General features: G+C 38.1%; 1 protein-coding gene across 1 annotated transcript in view; it reads right to left on the minus strand.

The window, feature by feature from the left end:
- The window catches only part of VEGFC (vascular endothelial growth factor C), a 154,530-nt gene extending 145,064 nt beyond the window's left edge, over positions 1–9,466 (minus strand). The window contains exon 1 of the mRNA XM_074276507.1: positions 8,455–9,466. Within this exon, the coding sequence (XP_074132608.1) occupies positions 8,455–8,598 (144 nt within the window). The 5' untranslated portion in view covers positions 8,599–9,466. The remainder of the gene's footprint in view (positions 1–8,454) is intronic.
- Positions 9,467–23,311: the final 13,845 nt, after the last annotated feature.

Below are 23,311 nucleotides of genomic sequence, written 5' to 3' on the forward strand. Positions count from 1 at the left end.
TAGTTAAAAGATACATTTAAGAAAGTCCAGGCTTATTTCAAGTAATTGTCTTGGTGGGAAATTAGACTATAGGCAATAATGCTAATTAGTTATTCACTGTATTAGAATACTTTTCTCTGTTGTGTTATTGATCTACTCCTTAGAGGACAAAGTCATTTCCAAAAAGAATGACAGGGTCAGTTAGATGTTGCAATGGACAGAGCACCAGCCCTGAAGCAAGAAGGACTTGCTGGAAATCCAGTCTCAGACACAAACTTTCCCCTAGCTGTGTGATCCCCTGAGTAAGTCACTTAATACACACACACACATATAAAAAAGAATGACAATAGAGACTCATATTTAACTGAACATCCCCTAAAATTTTCAGGCCATTTTCAGAGGAATTTTCCTTATTTATATCTTTTCCAATTTGATATCTCTCAATTTGATTCTTTGAACCTAAACCTGGACCTATATTTATTCCTTCAAAATAATTATCTTTTACCCTCTTGGAAGACAAATTGTCACTATTTCTCATTTCAGCTCAACTTCGGGATCCCATTTGGAATTTTCTTGACAAAGATATTGGAGTGATTTGTCATTTCTTTCTCTAGCTCATTTTACAGATGGCAATCAGGGTAAAGTGATTTGCTGAGGGTCACATAGCTAATAAGAATCTGAGGCCAAATTTGAACTCAGGTCTTCCTTACTTCAGGACCAGTGCTCTATCCACTGCACCATTAAGCTGTGTTTGGTGAATAGTGGATAACAAAATAGAATCATTGCCACTGCAAAGAAATTTAAAGATCACCTGGTCGGTTAGTCCAATTTCCTCATTTTACAGTTGAGAATAGGGACTCCTATTTCACTTAGGACACAAGTACAAATAGTACCATATATAAATAATCATTTAATCATCAACTGATTGAAATGCAGTGTGGATTTTGAGGTTTAAGATTTGGGTTCAAAACCAGGCTCCTTTACTTTCTACTTGTGGGACTTTAGGCAGCTCACTTAACTAACATGGGCCTGTTTTCTCTTGCTACTAAATAGGAGGTTAGATGGATCATCTCCAAGGTCACTTTCACTTTTAAATATTATAAAACAAACACTTTAAGGTCAAAAATAAAGAACATAGATGAACAATGAACTCAACTGAAAGCTATGGAATATTTTTTTTTAATATATACTTCCATGGGAAGACATCCTCACATCTAGTCTGTATTACATGTATGGCATGCAAGAGGGGATATGAATAATAGACAATATACTATGAAATACCACTTCAGCATGGGAATGTACTCAGGAAGTAGAATACAAAGAAAAGGGTGGCAATTACCCAGCTTTCCACCATTAGCTATCTGCACACTGAATCATCTCCAGCTAATGACATTTAGGGACTATAAGACCAATCAGCTTCATTAACCTAGACATGTGTAAAATGTTATACAAGAAGAAGCAAAAGGACATTTTCTTCCCCCTCCCCCATATTGCCATATACACAGTCTACATTTCTGAATTCTGAAATCTCTCCAGGCAACCAGGAGTGGGCAGATGGCAAGAATGAACTGTGGGAATCTGTAGAATGTCAGACAAAGGTTATTGATACTGCAACATATGGATGGTACAGAGATGGCCCTTAGTAGATAAAAATACCTACACTTTTGTTAGTTATTAATAAATTTGGAACATTAGGCTGAAAGGATCTCAGAAAAATTTACAGTTAAGGAAACAGAGGTACAATGACTTAAGTTTAGATCACATAGTGACCCAAGTTTATCTTTAAATTTTAATATGTGAAGGATGAATTGTGGTAATTATTTGTTAATGTTTCAACATTTACCACACATCATATTTAATATCATACATAGTTTAAGTCCTGTTGATTTAATTCCATACTTTCCTTTTATAAATAACAAGAGGTTATTTGTTGGTTTCAGTTGAATTAAATTTAAAATGCTCACCTTGATGATCCTATTCTTTAAAACAGTTTCAAATCTGATTCACATAACACTCATAAGCTTCCCCAACAAACCAGCTGCAGATTTTTTAATTACCAAGGGTACTAACAACATTCTAGTCACCCATGTTTGAAAGTGCAAATTATTTCTTCTTCAACATCCAATCAGTCATCCATTTCTATCAATTGAATTTTCCTTCATAATCTCTCTTACATTCTTCCAAGTCATTCTACCCCACACTGCCCCAACCTCTCATCACTCTGAGACTAGATTATTGCATTAATCTTTTACCTTGATTTCTAACCTCTGGTCTCTCTTACCTTTCTCCCACTCTCACTTAGCCATCCTGTATATTGTTGCCCAATAAAGATTCTTTAAAAATTACTCTGTCACACCCTTCATTTGCTTAGGAAAGTCAAATATTTCTTAACGAAATTTACTTTCTGAAACAAATTGAATAGTCTACTTTGTCTGAATGTGGAATATGAAAAAGGGAGTAATATGTAATCAAACTGGAAGATTTTAATTTAAATAAAAAATAAAAGACATTGTTTTTGATCCTAGCAGAGATAGAGAAACACTGAGTTCTTAAAACAGAATGTGGCATGTTCCAACCTAAGCTTCAGGAATATTCATATGGAAGTTGTGAGGAAAATAGACTAGGGGAAGAAAGACTGGATTAAAGAAAATAAATTCAGATTCTATTCAAATAGTCTAAGCAAAAAGTGATGAGAATTAAATTAGAAAAATTATTTGCTGACTACAATGAGAGTCAAATTAAAAATGAAATTTGAAAATAACATTTTAATATAAAATAATTAATATTACATTTTGAAACTAAGTCACTAAATGGCCTGCAGAGATCCTAAGATATAGATTAGTGGCTTCCATTTCTATTTGAGTTTAACACCTTGCTCTGGACAACTTTTTTATAAACTCCAGATAATATAACAACCTGCAGAAATAAAGGGAGTTTCCTCATCAGGAGTTTCCTGTTCTGATGACATCACAAATTGAATTTCTATCCCTATCCCACTCTTATCATCAATATCTAGCACAGTACTTGAAACAGAGTAGGTACTTTAAAAATATGTGATGTTGATGCCCATGTTACTAAGCTAGATGACTATCCTAGACAGAATTAGATTAGTTAAGAAAAACTGATTTTAGCTGAGAAAGGTAGAAGACTTGTTTGGAATATGTTATGTCTCAAACATGCAGGTGGAGATTTCAACCAAGCAGTTGACATTATAGAGAAATTAAAACTGGATTTGAGATTACCAAGAGTAAGGTAAGAGACAAGAGAAGAGCCCAAGACATAATAAACTCCAAACTCCAGGTTTTCATACTTAGATCCTAACTCATCATTCTACATCGATCTGCCTCACCTCCTTCACACAATCAAATGCTCTAGAAAAACTCTTTTACTCATTGTCTCAACTATGTGCCATGCAAATGACACAACATCCCCTCTAACTGGAACAGATTTGTGAACTCTTTCTACTTATTTAATAAAGTCCTGCTTGAATTCTGCATTCCCTATGAAGTCTTCTCCAGCCTCCACAATTGATAGAGATCTCTTCCTTATATTCTTGCAGCACCTATTGTCTATAAAATATTTTTAGTATTTCCTGCAGACTGTCTCACAAACTTGTTTATATTTGCTAACTAACCTTAGTTTTAATTAGATTGTAAGCTACTTGAGGAGAAAACATGTTTTTTACCTTTCTATCTCTGGCACTAAAGTAGGAATTTAAACAAATATTTCATGATGATGGGGCAGGAGATTAGGGTTTTATCCTGATTGTCTTTAATGACCTGGCTCACCTTTTTTAAACCACTTAATCATTACAAGCTCAGCTACCTTATCTGTAAATGAGGTGATTGAGATGATTTTAAGGCCCCCTTCTGCTTATAACATTCTGTGATTCTATGATATCTATCTAAGACATTATCAAAGAATACAGACAAATGAGATAGAAAATATTTGATCTTAGCCAAAATATCTGTCTATTAACTGGTTATCTAATTAAATAATGTCAGATATATAAAGAAACCTCGTGGCATAGTAAATAGAGTGCTAAACTTAGAATAGGAAAGATCCTCCCTTTGATACTTATTTGACCTTGGGAGACATCAGTGTTTAGCTTAGTGCCCCAAATGAGGGCACACAGTTCCTCAAATGAATAAGTACATAATAAATGTTTGGTGATTAATTTCTCTAAGCCTCAGTTTTCTCATCTCTAAATTTGAAATAATAATAGCACATACTTCACAGTGATATTGGGAAGATCAGACAAAATAATGTATATAAACCTTAAAGCACTATTATGAATATAAGCTATTACCATTATTATACAAAAACTTATAAGACATGGGCCCATTTACAAGTAAATACATGATTGTAATATAATGTAGATAAATGACGTGAGATATAGATGACAAATAAAATAAGAAAAATAGAATTATGTGCAAATACATACATATATATATATATATATATAATGCTATCTATTATAGTTTATTTTAGTATGAAGTACCATAGCCAAATGTCTTGCAACTAGATTATTTTAAAATAATAATTATTATTAAAATTGATAATTCTTATATTCAGCTAGTATGAAACACATGATTCCTGAAAATAAGTTACCTACATTAGAAAAGAAAATCAATTTGTTGTTATTCACCCATATACAAATCTTCACAATCCCATTCGGGGTAGTCTTGGCAAACATACTAGAATGGTTTGCCATTTCCTTCTCCAGTTCATTTTATAGTTAAGGAAACTGAGGCAAACAGAATTAAGTGACTTTCCCGGTGTCACATAACAATACATATCTGAGACTGGATTTGAATTCAGGAAGATGAATTTTCTATATTCCAGGACCAACACTCTATCCACTGGGCCATACAACGGCCCTTATTAATTCTTTCTGTTTTTATAACAATATCAAAATGTCTCTACCAGCTCAGATCCATAATATATCCAACCTAGTAAGGAGTATGTTGTGCAAGTTATGTTTTCCTTACCGTCACCCTTAAATGTTATAATATCTTATTTCACTATTAGAAGTTTGGTATTCATGATGTTTTGTTTTTATCAAGATTATCAGCCCATACTTTCTCTTGGGATACTGTTGCAGTATAGCATATAGACATAGTCTTTTGCGTCATCAACCAAGACATCACTTTATACCAAAATAACACAATGAGTAATATTTAGTAAGGTCTTTGACTTAGCACATTATTTTAATTACATTAATTACATTTTACTGACCTCTCTAAAAATGCAAATATTCTAAAATGAAATGACAAAGTATATACAATCCCAAATAATCTCATGTTGACAAGAGATTGAATTAAACACTTTGCCACATTTTCCTCTTCCTTTGGGTTTGATTAAACTCTTTCATGTTTTCTCCTTTTTAATCCTCCCCTTTCTCTTGACAATTCTGGCTAAATGCAATCCCAAGATAAACAAAATTCTTTGCTTTCTTGAATCTTTGCCTATCCTATTGCACTTTAGGAAAAAAAAAAGGTTTTTAAAACCATTTTTAGTAAAATGTAGACTTAGAATTATGCAGAATAGAATAGGATCCTGTGCTTCAGTAACAATCCAAGAATTAGCAAGACTTGACTCTCATTTCTGATTTGACTTTCACCTAACTATATGACCTTAAGTAAATGGAGGAGATAAGGTTCTGCTGGAGATAAATTGTAAAATCCTTAAATTAAAATACATATAGAAAACAAAGAACAAAATTCCCAAAATCTATTTTGACCATAAATTTGGTAAGTAAAGAAATACTTGTAAGGCACTATCTCTGGGATTCCATTTAACAAATTACTGTTCCATTGTATTACATGGGAACTGTCTATGAAGCCAATGAGTTACAGATCACTTAATATAAAACAGAAATGCACTTATTGATTGGTATCCCTATAATCTCAGTGGCTTAATGGTATGGATTTCTTTAAGATTCATTAATAAGGATTGTTATTATCCCTGATTAATAAGAAACATAGGTACTAGGAAGTAGAATTAAATGTCACTATTATATTCCATAAAACTTTACATAAAACTTAGTTGAAACATTATTTGTATGTACTCTAAAACAAAAATTTAAATTCTTCATTGAAAAAAGGAAAATTCAATTAAGTGACTAGAAGGAATAAGAACTTCATATATAAAGATAATCAACCTTTTATTTAGTTAGTTGTTTTCTATATTAATAGTTATTTATTCCTTCAGAAATTAATTTGATTCTTCCGTTTCCCCCCCAGAAGCCATACTTACAAACATCCATATACAAAGTAACACACTATTCTATTATGCGAGTTAACTATCTTTACCAAAGTAAACATACTTGCTTTATCAAATGTTATCTCATCAGGTGTCCCTTTCCACAGCTTACTCCCCAGTTCTTCAACAAAACCAAAGGAAATTATTTTCAAAATCACAGAATAGAAATTGTGTTTTACTCACACATCTCCAATGCTTTGCTTTTCTGGAAAGAGAAAGTGAATATGTGGACATGTGTATTTGGTCCAGATCAGCAATTTCATCCTTATAGGGAAGTCCAACTGTAAAGCTACAGATGAGCAACTCTTCTGTAATTTGAAGTTATTTGGGGGACAAGAAGAAGGTATGTGACTTGGGGGGGAGTGAAACTCATGGGTTAAGTGACATCACTTAACCTTTAACACCCAAAGGGTCACAAAGCTAATATATGTCAGAAGGTAGGTCTTCCTGATTCCAAAGTCACATCTGCTTAATGTGCAATATTGAAAGCATAGGAAAAGTGCAACTTGCCAGATTGAATTTCATAATTCTTTAGATCAATAAATCCCTCACAATGATGTAGTTATAGTTAGCATCAACATTAATAACAAAAACTATTTTCAAGGGGTATGAAATAAATTGTTATTAATTATTGTACAACTCAGCTTACATAATCATAATTCAAAAGTGTTTCCCACCATCAATTAATTGACTAAACTAATAATTTGGGGTCAGTTTACAAATTATGTTAAGATCATCTTTTATAAGACATTAACTAATTTATTAAATTGAATAGTAGTTGCATTTTTAAAAGCTAGGTAATTCACTCAATAATGAATTTTCTTTAGTTTACTGAAAAAAATTTACACAAATTAGGAAAAGATTCATTAAAGTACTGTGCAGTTAATTCTTCCTATTCATTCAAATATTCTAAAAGTTTTGTTGCTAAACAATTCAAAATTAATTTGATCAGCATTTTTAAAAATTAACTCTAAGGCATAATTTGGCCTATTTAGTAGCAATAAGAATCTCCCTGTTCTCTGTAGCCAACAAGTGTTTTAAATTGTCATTAATAACAGAACTATTACATCAACAAATGATAGTTGAGAATAAATAAAAGAGTAAAGTAAGTTAAAAATAACGTTAACAATTCAGGACACTCCCTCTGTGCATCATGCCATGTACTGAAATTGAACTCCAGTAGAGTTCTACAGACATTGTTGTCCTCACAAAAGCCATCCAGGCATATTAAACATGTTTAATAAAGCACAACATAAGACACAACGTTTTGTTTAAGTACTGTTACTGCACCCCCTCTCACCAACCCCAGGTCTAAGTTAAACATTCTGGAGTAACAGTTTTCTTTTGGAAGATCAAGAAACGAGTTTCAAGGCAAAGAAGCTAAATCTCAGGCTGAAAACTAAGGACTCTAACTGCTCCTCACCAGCAACAATAATGAATTTGAAAACAAATTTGGGATTTGTTTGTTACACCTCCAGCAAACTTGATTAGTCTTCAGCATATCATTAAGAGATCTCAGACGTTCAGCTTTAAAAGAGAAAACAACCCTGGTTTTTATAAGGACCTAAGAATCACCTTCAGTTTTATCTGAAATTGAGCAAGCTTTTTTCCCCAAGTGCGGTTGGGGCGTCTTAATCCATCCATCCATCTTTCCTTAGTTGTTACCCTCTTCTACTCCTTTTGTATTCATTTTCCTCCCCACCCCTTCCAAGGCGCCTGAGTGAGCCTCCCCGCAATTTAGCAACTCAATGAAATCTTGTAGGTTGACTGGTCATCTATGCCCACGAACAAAATTGCCTTCACGTACCATTGATTTGCCTGGGAAGGCGCACTTCTGCTACCCTGTCTTGGACAGAGAGTTACAACAGACTATATGCATCCACTGGGATCACAGGAGCACTATGAGGCATCTCTTTAGTGACTTAACTGAAGTTGCGTGATTGTGTTTCTAATTTGAAAGTGCCTCTAAACCCCCTCGTGTTCCCATCCCACTCCCACCCCCTTCCTTTACAGAAGTTTGGAAGTTGCTTTCTTCGGTAAAAATAAGAACAGGTCTCTTTATCCTTAGCCCCAACTTCCCAAGGGTTATAAGACCACGCAAACTTGGTCTTAGGGCAGATTAGTTAAAGGTGTACACTGTGGTGTACACTAGATGACCCTGCCGGTGTCTTCCCCAGCGGCAGCCGGAGCAGCAGTAAGGACGGCACCTACCTTCGCGTCTCCCAGATCCGGTTCTTCCTCGTAATATCCCTGTCCCGATTCATAAGCCGCAGCTGCGGCAGGCGCCCGAGGTCCCAGGAGCAGAGCTGCAGCAATCAGGGAGCAGACCAGGGAGAATAATCCCAGCAAGTGCATGGTGAACGAGCTCCTTGCGGGGGGGTTGGGGCGGGGTGGGGAAGGGGTGGGGGAGACTAGTGAGTTTACGGGGGGGCAGGGGGTGGGGGCTTGGGTGCCCCAGCAATGGTGAGCGCTCCTGATTTTCCTTGCCCCCGATATCTAGCCAGTAAAAAGCCTGGGGGACGGACAAGAGGTGCGGCAGCGGTGGCGGCTCCGTTGCGCGGGGGCTGCAAACTTTTTTCAAGTTGCTCTCCAAGTAACTGCTAGGGTAAGTTGGAGCTTGTCAGGTAAAAACCCTTACAGGAAACCGGACATCCGAGTTCTCCTCATTCAGGAGACTGGGAGGTGAAGGGAGAGCCAGAGGAAAAGTCACCCCCACTCCTTTTGTTTTTCCTTGGGGAGGGGGAAGTGCATAAACACACACCCCTTTAAAAAGTCTTAAGCACCACGGATTGTTCCCCCCACCCCCCCCTTCTTTCCCCCAAGTAACCCGCCCGAAGGGGCAATAGCAGCAGCCAGAAAGTCTGGAGTTGGGGCTGTTAGGGCTGTTGGGGGGCGGGGGCAGAAGCGGCGGCGAAAAAGCCTGCGGCTCAGTTCCCTGACTTGGCCAGCTCCGGGGCTCCTGGCAGCGGCACGGGGCGGCGGCAGCGGCAGCAGCGGCGGAGGAGGCAGCAGCAGCTGCAGGGTCCCGGGTGCTCGGACGTCCTCGGCGCGTGGAGCTGTGCGGCCGCGGCAGCGGCAGGCAGCAGCAGGCGGCGGCGGCGGTCGCAGGGGGAGGGCATGACTGATGCGCCCTCTGCCTGCGCTTATGTGAGAGAATAAGCGGGTGAGCCCTGTCCTCCCTCCCCTCTCACTTTCCCTCAGAAGCCTCACGCGCTCGAGCTTCCCTCCCCCCACCCACTCCCTTACCCCTCCCCCTGTAGTCCCCATGCCTCATCCTGGCTGCTGGAGCAGAAATCCCAGACCTCAGGGATTGGCCGGTCCCTAGTAGGAAAGGCGGTAATTTTCTCTTCCCTAGCTTTAGAGGTTGGTGTGGTCTCCCTGGGTAAAGTTGCCGGGAATGGGAAATGGGTGAACTTGGGAGATAGGAGCCTACTCCTTGTGGGCCTTTACAAGTGCCGGGAACCCCTCCACCTTCTTGCCTCCCTTGGCTAGCTCTAGGGGTTTTAGCGCAGTCTGCGAGTTCTAAGCGAGAGTTCCAAGAGAAAGTCATCACCAGTATGGCGGAGATCCCGCGGGAGATGCCCCCTCCACTCTGCCTTGCTCCTTTGTAGGAACTGAGAGTCATGGGGCTGGAGCAAGAATTGGGGGTGCTAGCCTGGGGGGAAAATCAATGGACAGTGTTGTCAATTTAGATGAACAAATCAAACTTTGGATAGTTGGCAACTGGGGAGGGGGTGGGGGTCCTTAGGAAAAGTCTTATAAGGGAAAGTCTGGATTTCACTGCTGATTATGTATTCAGTATCGGCAGGTAAAGTCTGAGAACTCCTGGGTGAACCAATGTGAAGTAATTTTTGCAGTAGGAAGCAGTATTTGAGAGGATACAGTTAGCCTGGAGAGACTTCAGTTCATCTATAACATTTTGCTTTCATAGATGAAGAAACTGAGGTCCACAATGGTTATGAATTGCCCCAGACTACACAGAGAAAGTAACAGGATTTGGACATCATCAGGGTTTCCTTAAGTCAAGGTCCCTTGAATCCGGTAATAACATTTTTAAAGACACTATACTCTCACTAAGAGAAAAATGTTTGAGTGATTGATTCCACTGGAAGTCACTGGGTGAACACCAGATTTGGGGGTTTAGTACAGTGCTTTACCTCTAATAAGCCCTCAATAATTGTTCGTTGACTGTCTACCTCCTTAAAGCTGATTTCCCAAGGGAAACTGTGCTACGACTTCCCTTTACTTCATAAATCTGCTTTATGATGGTGTTAACATTGGTCCAAGGTAACTAACAATATTTTTCAATTAAATGATTTGAGTTTATAGAGATGTTGTCAATTTCTTCACCTCTTCATAATTTTTTTTTTTTTTCTGTTCCTTTATATATATTTCTTCCTCCTTTTTAGTTCTATTACCCTGTTTGGTTCAAATTTTCTTGGTCTCTCCAGTTTTTTTTTTTTTTTTTTTTTGTGTGTGTGTGTTTTGTTGTTGTTGTTGTTGTTGTTGTTTTGTTTTTAATTCTAGGTGAAGCACAAACACAAAAATAGGAACCAAAGGAAAATAATGACTTGGAAAGCATGCTACATCTGCAGGATAGAACTAGGTTCAAATATCTTCTCCATCTTGGGCAAATCACTTCATTTGACTGAGTCTCTTTTACTTTTTCTGATTATTGGATTGCATGATCCAATCAGGTTCTTTCCTACTCTAAATCTATGAATTAGAAACAGTATAATCCTATATTATCATTAAGACATCTTTGGAAGCTTTATAGGGAATATATAGTCACTTTTCATTCACTTATCCAACAAGTTTTCCTTAATTAAATTCAATACAATAAGCTTTTATTAGTTGCTAGTGCCATGAATAAGAAGACAAAATAAATGGACCTAACTTCTACTGTGATAGGTAGTAGGAGACATATAAAATTTAAGTGACACTTCCTACTAGGTTTATAAATGTAGTAAGTAGCATTTTAAACCATTCTTTAAGTCACAAAACATTTTCCTCACAATAACCCTATGAGAGAGAGATTATGAAGAAAATTCCTATTTTACCTATAAGGAGCCTAAAGGTCCAAGAAATTAAAAGAATTTGCATAGTTATAAGCTAACATGTAGCAAACTTGGAAATTGAACCACTTTTCTAATTTCAAAATCCAATGATGTTTCTCCCCCGCCCCTACTAAAACTATACAAAGATTTAAGTAAATTGCATAAAAAGACTTGAGTTCCCAAAATCTATGCAGAAATTGTAGATAGAGCTTTTTTTGTATGATCTCTGGACCATGGTGTTTCACTGCTCTTATAACAGTGCTTCAAAGAGTAGAGTAATTGACTTTTTTAGAGTAATTGACTTTCCAAATCTGGAAAATCAGAAAGCTTGGGTTAAAATCCTGTTATAACACATTGCCTTCCTATAAGATCCTAATCTTTAAACCTCAACTAATATCCCATCTCCTACAGCAAACCTTCCTTAAACCCTCTTCATTCCAATGCTTTCCTTCTATTAGATATTTCCATTAAGGATACAATAAATGCAGCATTAGTTTTTGAGGCTAATCTAAATATTTTCCAGAATAGTGGCATTCACTATTATGCGTATCAAGAACACTGGAGAGAGATCAGAAACTAGATGCTAGTAGTTCTTATCTCTAAATTAAAAGGATGGGTTTCAGATTTGAAGTTGTATAATATCAAAGAGTTTCATCAGCATCAGCTTCAAGATATTCTTAGTCATGTAAAAGACCTAGAATATAGTCAGTTTACCAATAATTACTGTTTGGGGCAATGCAGTTCTACTAAGTAGAATATTATATATGTATGTGAGTATATATATATATATATATATTTATTTATTTATATATGGGGGGGGGGGGGCGGTGTATGTGTTATTCAGCTGCCCAAACAGCTGTTAAATGGTAAACTGAACTGGGCTGATTAAAAACTGGGTGGTCAGACAAAATACTAAAAAAAAAAAAAAAAATGCATGAACTACATCATGTGATCCTTTACCCCAGTGGTCAAATGCTAAAAAATGCAAACAGCCGCTGCCTTAAGAGGACATGGAAGCATTCTTCTAGAGCAAAGCTTCTAAAAATTTTTAGACTCTTGTCACTTGAGAAATTTTTACATGATCTCAGGTATATAGGTATATAAAGTAAGTATACAAATCAAACATTTACTGATAATAAATTATAATTCATTCAGTTACCAGACCTCATATGGAATAGTGATCCTAAGTTTATGAAGCTGAACTCTAGCAGACAACCACCTACAATTAGGAATGAGGTGGCTCTTTGAGCAGTGGCTTAAGTATGTGTCATGTCTTCAAGGGTACAAAAACCCTGGATGGGAGCCACCAGAGTTTTGCCTCAGGCTCTATATTTTAGTGAGTTTGGATAATACTAGCAGTTCTGCAATAGCTTAGGAAGAATTAAGTTATGACCTACTCAGAAACAATAAAAGTTAAAACAGGAAGCTCCTAGGTATTATGAACTTAGTCCCAGGCAACTTTTTTTCCATCCATTTCCCTTCAACTGAATCAAAAGTGAATTGTGCCACCAATACTAAGGTATATTGCTAATTATGGCTCTGACAAATATAGTGGCCTTTGTAGCTAAATACTTCCCATTTATGGACTGGAGGACATTTGGACTTTAACAAAATAACACCAACCTCTATTAATTGAAATATAACTTATAGATATGAGAAACAGAAAAATATTTGTTCTCTTTCATATACTTGAATATATAAACAATAATTATTAATAATGGTATCAGTTGAATTTGTGGAATATTTATTAAATCCCTACTATAGACACTAGACACTATGTTAGACACTAGAGTTGGGTGGGGGGGAATGGAGCTTAAAATACTGTGGTCTCATATGTCAAGGAAACTAGAAAATTTATAAATGTAGGATGTTACTTGTCCTAATAAATATTATATTGACTATTAAAGTTAAAAATACTTTTAATTAATCAAATATTCTATATTGATAAATTTTACAAATACCAGTATATCCAACAGACTTCTTCCCTCACCTTGAATTTGCAGATTTCCTTTTTAAACTACTACTCAGTTTAAAATGTACTAATTTCAACTGACAAAGGAATAGGAGTGGAGATGAGAGAAGCCAGATTATAAAGTAGCACTACTTTTCCTGAGAATAAAATAACTTTTGAAAGGTATCCATCATGTTCAAAATCAAACCAAACAAACAAAATGGGTGAATTACATGAACCAGCACTACTTATGTTTCTATAATTTTGATATAAAATGTACATGTCAACAAGTTTCAAGTCAAAAAAGTATTTATTAAACACTGTGCCAGGCATCTTGTGAGTGTTAAATTCTGGGAATACAAAAATAAGCAGAAAGAAAGACAATGCCTGATGGAAAAGTGCTGGAACTCTGTCTTCCCAGAAATCAGCTGGAGTCAGGCTAATCAAAAGTCTTTATTCTGCTTCTCTTGAGCTCCCTGTCAAGGGATTAGATCTAGTAATCTCCACACCACCTTCCTCTCTCTCCACCTCCAAGAGAATGCCTCAATTTCCTCCTCGTACTCCACCGACACATGTCACTTCCCACTCTTTGTCCCACCAATCAAGTCAGCACAGAACAGCTGGGGAGGGTCAATCTTCAAGCATGTTAATAGAGAGCCGTCCAATTGGCAAATAGTCTCATGTGCTCCATTATCCTAGTGCATTTGCTCAGTTCTAGCCCTTTACATCTCCTACTTTCTTTTGTTTTAGAACACAGGTGGTCATGCCATATCTTACTTTTCAGGGAGTTGATAACCCCAAAAAGGAGATAATCACGCCCTCCCTGACATCTCAGGAAGGGAGATGAAAAGCACCAAAGGGAAGTGGGGATTGCTAGCCAGTTTTTGGGTTGAAGGGTCTTATTACAGGCAAGTATGCACAAACCCATCAGCATGGGAGTTATTACACAAGCACATAGTGATAATGCAGAGACTATTAGTGATGACTCTTCCCACAATCATTGCAGGCTCGATATGGTGTAACAAACATGAATTGTACATGCAAGTAGTGATATAACAATATAAATCAACACAGTTTTGTAAAAGATTTCCAGAAGTCCTAGAAGGAAGGTATGTAAACATCAGTCACACATCCACCTTCTTCAGCAGCCAAGAGATAGTCCAAAACCAATCTATTGTCCATTGTTTCACGTGTTAGGGAATCCAATGATCCCCACAAGATATTGAAGTCCCGCAACAGTCTTTTTGTATGTTAGGGAATCCAATGATCCCCACAAGTTTTAGAAGTCCTGCAACAGTCTTTTTGTATGTTAGGGAATCCAATGATTCCTGAAGACTTTCAAGTCCTACAATAGTCTTATGATGTCTCAGAGAATCCAATGATTCCTGAGGGTTTTTCAAGTCCTATAATAGTCTTATAATGTCTCAGAGAATACAATGATTCCTGAGGGTTTTCATGTCCTATAATGGTCTTATCACATCTCAGAGAATCTAATGATTCCTGAAGATTTTCAAGTCCAACAATTTTTGATGTCCATGAGTCAAATGCCCTAACTGCCACTTCTTTCAGTGGCGGGCACAGTCACCAACAGAACCCCCCGATGTTTCTTGGGTCTTCTCCTTCATTTCAAAGGTTTGCTCCGTCTCGCTCCAATTGGACATAGAAAATATGGCTCATTGGTACCCATCTGATTCCATCTCCATCTGTGAAGATACAAGCAAACCCTCTCCCCCAAGCAGTTAACTTATCTGGTCCCTTCCATTCACCACTACCTAAGTCTCTCCACATCACCCGGTGATTATCTAAAGACGGTGGAGCTGGTCACACTGGACACTGTCCTTCTGGTGGGTTATAAAACCTGTCTGCTGGAGCTAATGCATCTTTGTCAAAAATTTAAAAATTAATGGTATAGAGAACTAAATTTAGAAGTTTTCTAGGGTTACCCATGGCTCCCCCTTTCTTTTGTTTTTGGAGGAGTGTCTTAATATCTATGTTTCTTCTCTCTACTATTGCCTGCCCTTGAGGATTAAAAGCTATACCAGTGGTATGTAAAATCTTATACTGTGCACAAAAGTATGCAAAATGTTTAGAAGTATATGCAGGTCCATTATCTGTTTTTATTGCTTGTGGCACACCCATAATTGCAAATGCTTGTATAAGGAATTCAGTGACCACTCGGGCTATCTCTTTTGCTTCTGGCATTGCAAAAGTGAATCCTGAAAAAGTGTCTACCACAACGTGGATAAAAGACGACCAAAAGATTTCTAATGAGTCACATCCATTTGCCAAATTTCATTAGGTCTCAAACCATGAGGGTTCTTCCCTGGAGGGAGTGTAGGAGCATAAAAGGAAGGCAAGTTGTACAGGCTTTTACTATGCTTCTAGCTTCTTCTCTTGTTATTCCAAATTTTAAATGTAAACCTCGGGCAGCCTGGTGATATTTAGAATGAGATTCTTGGGCTTCTTGAAATAAAGGAGTATTGGCCAACATGGTTAGAAAGCTATCTGCCTTTGAATTACCATAAAAAATAGGACCTGGAAGTCCACTATGGGAGTGGACATGCAAAATATAAATCTTACCTGGATGCTTTCTCACTCACTCTTGAAGTTCCTTAAAGAGCTGATATATATTGGAGGCTACAAATTTTATTTGGGCTGTGGCAATTCTTTGTACCACACTTACTGAATAGGCCAAATAAGATATTATATTTATGTCTCCCAGATAATAAGCAAGAGCTGGAATGATTGCATACAATTCATTCTGCTGAGTGGATTGAAAAGGAGTTCTGACTACTCTCTTTATAGTTAAGTCACGAGAGTATACAGCACAAATATTATGTTTGGATACATCTGTAAAGATAGTTGGTCCTTTAAAAGGAACTTTAGAAACCTTTTCTTCAAGAATCCATTGCCAATTATGTAACAGTCTGGTTATCTTTACTGGAGACCCGTGTGTAAAATTTGGAGCCATGGCTAATAAAATTTGCCACTCTGGGATAGTTTCACAGCACACATTAACTTGTGCATTAGTATAAAAGGTGTATATCTTGTCAGGCCTTATCCCAGATAATTGTACTGCTCCCTTAATGGCCTTTAATAAAATTCTAGGCACAAGCACTGGGTAAGGAGTAAGGCTTTGTTTTGCTTGTGCTGGGAGGTTCACCCACTCTATCACACTGTCTCCTTGATGAAGGACTGCTGTGGGTGCCTCTTGTGTAGCAAAAACTGATATTTCCAAGGGTTTTTGAGTGACTCTTTCAATGATATTGGATAAAGCCAGTTCAACTTGTCTCAAAGCCTCTTGAGCTTCTGTTGTAAGCTGGTGTGGTGAATTTAAAGCACTGTCTCCCCTTAAAATGTCATATAATGGTTGCAATTGACAGGTAGTCAAGCCTAGCACAGGACCCATCCACTGGATATCTCCTATCAATTTCTGGAAGTCATTTAAGGTGTTTAGCTTCTCTGTTCTTAAGGAGAGTTTCAGTACTGTAAGCATGTTAGGATATACTTCATATCCTAAATATTGAAAAGGAGCATGTCTTTGAATCTTTTCTGAAGCTATGTGCAATTTATAATTCCTTAGTATTTCTATGGTTTTTTGTAGACCTGCTTCTAACATTTGTTCCTCAGGTGCACATCCCAATATATCCTCCATGTAATGTAATAACATTACTTTTGTAAATGCTTTTCTTACTGGAGTAAAAGCAGCAGCAATATACATTTGACACATAGTAGGGCTGTTTTTCATTCCCTGGGGCAAAACTGTCCATTCATATCTTTTATAAGGCTCAGCTAAGTTAACACTGGGCACTGAAAGGAAAAATCTTTTCATATACCCCTTATCTAGAGGGATAGAATAGAAACAATCCTTAATGTCTATAACCCACAGAGGCCATTCTCTAGGCAATTGAGTAGGAGATGGAAGTCCAGGTTGAAGTGTTCCCATACTTTCCATCTGTTCATTTACCTTTCTTAAATCAGTCAACACCCTCCATTTTCCAGATTTCTTTTTTACAACAAATACTGGGGAATTCCAAGGACTTAGAGAAGGTTGTAAGTGTTCTTGGTCAAGTTGTTCCTGTACTATGTCTAATAAGGCCTGAATTTTATCACTACCTAAGGGCCACTGTTCTATCCACACTGGTATATCAGTTTTCCATTGCATAGGAACAGGTGAAAGTGGTGGCAGGCCTTCAACAGCAGCCCTGCCTAAAAAAACTGAAGTACTCATTTTTAACCCTAATTGTTGTAAAATGTCTCTTCCCCATAGATTGATGGGGATTTTTTCAACTATAAAAGGAATAAAATCTCTTGTTTCACTTTCAAATATCCATCTTAAAGGGGTAGCATTAACTTCAGCTGCTATTGATCCTCCTACCCCAGACATGTAGGTGTCTGCCTTAGTCTTTGGCCAGTGACTGGGCCAGTTGGCACCTCTAATGACTGTTTGATCTGCACCTGTGTCCACCAGTTCTTCTAATGGTATGCCATTTATATAGATGGTGAGCATAGGTCGGTCAGCTGTCACAGCTTCTGTCCAGTATATTCCTGGGTTTTACTGCTTGGAGTCAGACCCTGGGTGACTGTCACCAGATTGTTTATTAGGGGTCTGTATCAATAAACCCGATGCTACTACTTCCCCTGGTTGATAAGTCACACATTGTCTACCTGTGTTAGTGACTGAGATGTTATCTACACATTCCCCAGTTTCCCACATCAATGTATGAATGAACACTGTTTTGTAAGTACTCTCAGGAGGTGAAATGATCAAGCCTACTGTGCCTGGAGGCAAGGGATCCATAGGCTGGAGAGGAACAGATTTCACCTCTCCAGGGGGTATCTCAGTTGTCCTAGCTGCATACAACTCTATTCTCCCTAATTGTAGTCCCTTTCTCCCATCATGTTGCTTCCTGGCTGATTGATTGTCTAATCCCTTTCTCCCATCAGATGGCTTTCTGGCTGGTTGGTCATGTCTGGGTATTTGACTTGTAGGCACTCTCTGGGTGTGGCATCGGCTAAATATCAGGCTGCTCGAGCTTTATGTTTACAATTTGGAATCACAAGAGAGGAAGCTAGGAGTAAAAAGCTGTACAGCTTGTCTTCCTTTCCATGCTCCTACACTCCCTCCAGGGAAGAATCCTCGTGGTTTGAGACCCAATGAAATCTGGCAAATGGATGTGACCCATTATAAATCTTTTGGTCGTCTATCTTTTATCCATGTCATGGTAGACACCTTTTCAGGATTCACATTTGCAATGCCAGCAGCAAAAGAGACAGCCCGAGTGGTCACTGAATTCCTTATACAAGCATTTGCAATTATGGGTGTGCCACAAGCAATAAAAACAGACAATGGACCTGCATATACATCCAAACATTTTACACACTTTTGTGCACAGTATAAGATTTTACATACCACGGGCATACCCTTTAATCCTCAAGGGCAGGCAATAGTAGAGAGAAGAAACAGAGATATTAAGACACTCCTCCAAAAACAAAAGAAAGGGGGAACCACAGGTAGCCCTAGGGAACTTCTAAATTTAGTTCTCTATACCATTAATTTTCTAATTTTTGACAAAGATGCACTGGCTCCAGCAGACAGGTTTTATAACCCACCAGAAGGGCAGTGTCCAGTGCGAGCATCTCCACTGTCCTTAGATAACTGCCAGGTGATGTGGAGAGATCCAGAAGTGGTGAATGGAAGGGACCAGATAGGTTAACTGCCTGGGGGAGAGGGTTTGCTTGTATTTCTTCAGCAGGAGAAGGAATCAGATGGGTGCCAATGGGTCATATTCGCCTTGTCCATCAGAGAGAGACAGAAAAAGAGAAAAACCTCAAAATAAAGGAGAAGATCTAAGAAACATCTTACACCGAAAGAGCATGGCTAATAAAAAGACTGTTAAAGAACTTTAAAACCAGCAGGAATCATTGGACTTCCTCACACAAGATGAGACTAATGGACAATGGACTTATGGACATGTATAAATTTTCAATTTATGATTATTTGATTATGTTATATACTTCTAGCATGTGTTATGTTACTGTGTTACTATGTGCTTATGTAATTTATGTAATTATCTGTAATACTTCCCATATTGATGGATTTATGTTTCAAGGTCATTTATGTAATTATCTGTAATACTTCCCATATTGATGGATTTATGTTTCAAGGTCATGACTGTCCTATGTTCTAAATCAAAAGAAAGGTGGAGATGTTAGGATTACTAAGTGAGAACTCAGGTTGTCTGGACAGTGACAAGGTGAGAATTCAGGTTGTCTGGAAAATTACAAGGTGAGAACTCAGGTTGACTTGATAGAAGGAGCAAGCTCATTGGCTGAAGTGGTTCTTCCCAGAAGCCCTTGCATTATCCCACGCCCATTCTCTGAGAGGATAAAAGAGACAACAGTGGGAAAGTCAGTCTGCCTGGAGAAGGATAAGAGCTGGAGGAGATTCAAGAAGAAGTCTCTGCATTACATCAGGCTTGACGGGGCTCTCTGCAGGAAGGGAAGTCACTTCTCTGGACAAGAGTTAACAGCAACTGCCTGGAGACAACGGTTCACTACAGGAAGAAGAATCTGTCTGAAAGATTTGAGTAGACACAGCAGATCTCTTCCCAGAGAGTGATCCAGCAGCTTCTAGAGACGACAGCTCGCTACAATGCCCCAAGTGTTTTTTTGCTTGGGGCCCTGGAGCTGGGCCCCTCATCCCATTTCTCTGAATCAGTCTACACTCTGATGCCCAATGGAGTCCTCTGTTGCATTTTGGACATGGGGTTTTGGGTCTTGTTATCCTACCCTGTTTTCTTAATCTGTCTCTTTGCCAACACTGAGCTTTCAGATGGCCTACTTTACCACATTGAAAGCATTGACGAATCTCTCTGGAAGTCCCTTGCCAAAAGGGACCCTGTCTTCCCATGTTGGGATCTTGGGAAGTCTGCATCATAGCCTGCCTATAAAAGGCATTTGTGCCCACTGTGGCACAGCTTCTTATGATCTCCTCTAAAGGAGCATCCCTATGTAGTCTTAGTATAATCCTTCTACAAACCTCATTGGCATTTTCTTTAGCAAGTTGCCTTACCAAAATTTCTGTTACTATATTTTCACCATTAGTCCATGTGACAGCTGTCTGCAAATGTGCCACAAAATCAGCAAATGGTTCATTTGGTCATTGTACAGTTTTTGTGAAGGTCTCACCCTTGATGTTTTTACTGGGGAGAGAAGCCCATGCTTTGATAGCAGCAGCAGCAATTTGCTTAAATGCTGCTATGGAGTAGTTAATCTGTACTGAAGCTTTTGCATAAGAACTTACACCTATTAGTAGGTCACAAATGATTGAAGTATTAACTCTACTTTGACTATTTTGTTGGGCTTGAATCCTACAGAGCTCACTATATTCAGAAAGCCATAACAAGTTTTGTCCAGGTTCTAAGCACACCCTTGCAATGGCTTTCCAGTCATTAGGGGTTAAGACTTCATAAGCCAAATTCTGTAGTGACATCTTAACATAAGCTGATATAGCCCCATAGAGAGTGCAAGCTTTTTTCAGGTCATTAAGGATGTCCATTTCAAAAGGAGTGTATCTTCTACTTTCTTGGCCTACAGAATTAAACTGTTGAATCATGGGAAAAAATTGAAGTTTGAAATCACTATTTGTTTTCCATCTTGGGCCACTTTAAAAATTGCTTTCTGTAATCTAGTTATAGGAGTTGGTGATTGCTGGGGGGGAGGTGCTGATAATATCACTGCCCCTCTCACTACTCCTCCTCCTCCCTCAGTCCCTGAAGGTGGAGTTGATGTGTGCCTGTCAATAATCTGTTCTCTAGGCGGGGTTGAAGCTTCTTCAAGAAAATTAGAATCATCACACCCTAATTTCTCATTTAAATACCCTTGCCCTGGGCAAGATCTTGAGATTGCTTATCTTCTATCTTTTTTTCCTCACTGTTCCTCCTCTGTTCATTTTTAAAACTTTTCCTTCTCCTATAACTTGCTTGATAGTTTAAGTCTAATTGAACTATGTTGTATATATAAAATACCTCTGCGGAAATTGAATGAGGCCCACTTTTTGTGTGAAATTCTTTCAGTTGAAGTCCCACTAGCTTCCAGTTATCTACATTTAGTTTTTCTTCCTCTAAGAACCAAGGGGATGTGTGTTTTAATGTGCCCAAGAGTTTATCAATCTGTACCCAGGTTACAAGTAAACTCTGCTCCTCAATTATCTTAAGTATACTCTCTATAGCACCACTCCTGGGTGAGGCTGGAGCTGGGGTTGGAGCAGGGGCTGGAGTTGAGTTGGCTTAGGTCGAGGGAATGTCTTTAGCTAACACCTGTCCCATTTCAGCGATAAAATATTGCTGGTTTAACCCTTAACAAGGTAAATTCCTTATTTTTCTATTAGAATAGTCACCTAGAGTACTTCCCTGGAGGTAGCGTGCCTGGTCCATATTTGACGCCAAATGTTCAAACTCTGTCTTCCCAGAAATCAGCTGGAGTCAGGCTAATCAAAAGTCTTTATTCTACGTCTCTTGAGCTCGCTGTCAGGGGATTAGATCTAGAAATCTCCACACCATTTTCCTCTCTCTCCACCACCAGGAAAATGCCTCAATTTCCTCCTCCTTCTCTACCCACATGTCAGTTCCCCTTCTTTGTCCCACCAATCAAGTCAGCACAGAACAGCTGGGGAGGGTCAACCTTCAAACATGTTAATAAAGAACCTTCCAATTGGCAATTAGTCTCACGTGCTCCATTATCCAAGTGCATTTGCTCAGTTCTAGCCCTTTACAGCAAAGATCCTAACATTCTAATGGGAGAAGACAACTCATAAAAAGAAATTGAAAAGAGAGAGGTTGAGGAGATAGTACTCCAGAGGGTCAAGTAGATTTCATGGAGGGGAATGATGTCATGGTAGTCTGGGCATCCTCCTTAAAGCAGAGGTTCTGAGAAGAACTTGTGCATCATAGGAATGAGACTAAGAGCAAGAGAGGGGGATTTATGGGTAGGAGGAAGGTTCTTCCATTGAAAGAAGTCCAGGGATGAGTGAAATGCAAGGATAAAGAAATTTCTGTGGCATGATCTAGAAATTCTATACTGTTACGGGACAATAAAAATAAAGAAGAGGGACAACTTAATGGCCCAGAGGATAGAGTACCCTAATACTTACTAGCTGTGTGACCTTGAGCAAGTCACTTAACCCAAATTGCCTTGACAAAACAAAAAAGTAAAGAAAAAAAGTAATGTAAACATAGTTGTGAAGTTTTTGTAGTTTTGCCTTCTGTCCTTAGCACCTTTCTCTAGATGATGGTAATTCTGTTTCAGGGTCTTATGTCTCTGCTCTCTTAATTATCAAATGTTAAACCTAGAAGGAGTCTTCCACATCACCAGGATGAATTTTCTCATTTTATAGATAAGGAAATTGAGGCTCAAAGAGGGGAAAGTCTTTTAATTAGATATAACAAAGCCTGACATCAACACAGGTTTCCAATCACATGTGATCCATTGTCCAATCAAATTAGAAAAAAAAATTTTTTTCCTGTCAGTTGATTAGTTAATTTATTCACTTTGCTTGAAGCATCAATTTCTATACCCAGGAATTAGCCTCAATCCTTTCCTTTTCAAGATCTAATTATAAAATTAAACGTTCCTACACTTTTAAAAATACAATTTCAGGTATCAAAAAGTAGATGATAAGTCATGCTAAACAGTAGAACATGACCACAGTGGGGTCATATTCATTGCTTAGATTTGTAAGTGCACAATGAAATTAACAGCTACAAAATTGTAAATGAATATATCAAAACTTCAGTTTCTCTAAATATTTCCTTCTTTTTTCCTGCTTCTTCTATAAACTCTCCATGGCAAGAATTACTCTGTCTATCCATCACTTGGCCAAAAGTTTTCTGTCTTCTATTCTTTCTCTCAAGAAATGCTGAAAAAGATCTGATATAATTTATATTCTGAACTGAAACTCCCTTACACAATGTGTTACCCTTCCCAGGCATCTGCATTTTTAAATTTTTCCAGAAAAGCTTCCAACAAACCTTTATTAAGTAAGGTTTTTCTATGAATG

The sequence above is a fragment of the Sminthopsis crassicaudata genome, chromosome 6 (assembly GCF_048593235.1).
Source record: "Sminthopsis crassicaudata isolate SCR6 chromosome 6, ASM4859323v1, whole genome shotgun sequence".
In the NCBI taxonomy this organism is placed as follows: domain Eukaryota; kingdom Metazoa; phylum Chordata; class Mammalia; order Dasyuromorphia; family Dasyuridae; genus Sminthopsis; species Sminthopsis crassicaudata.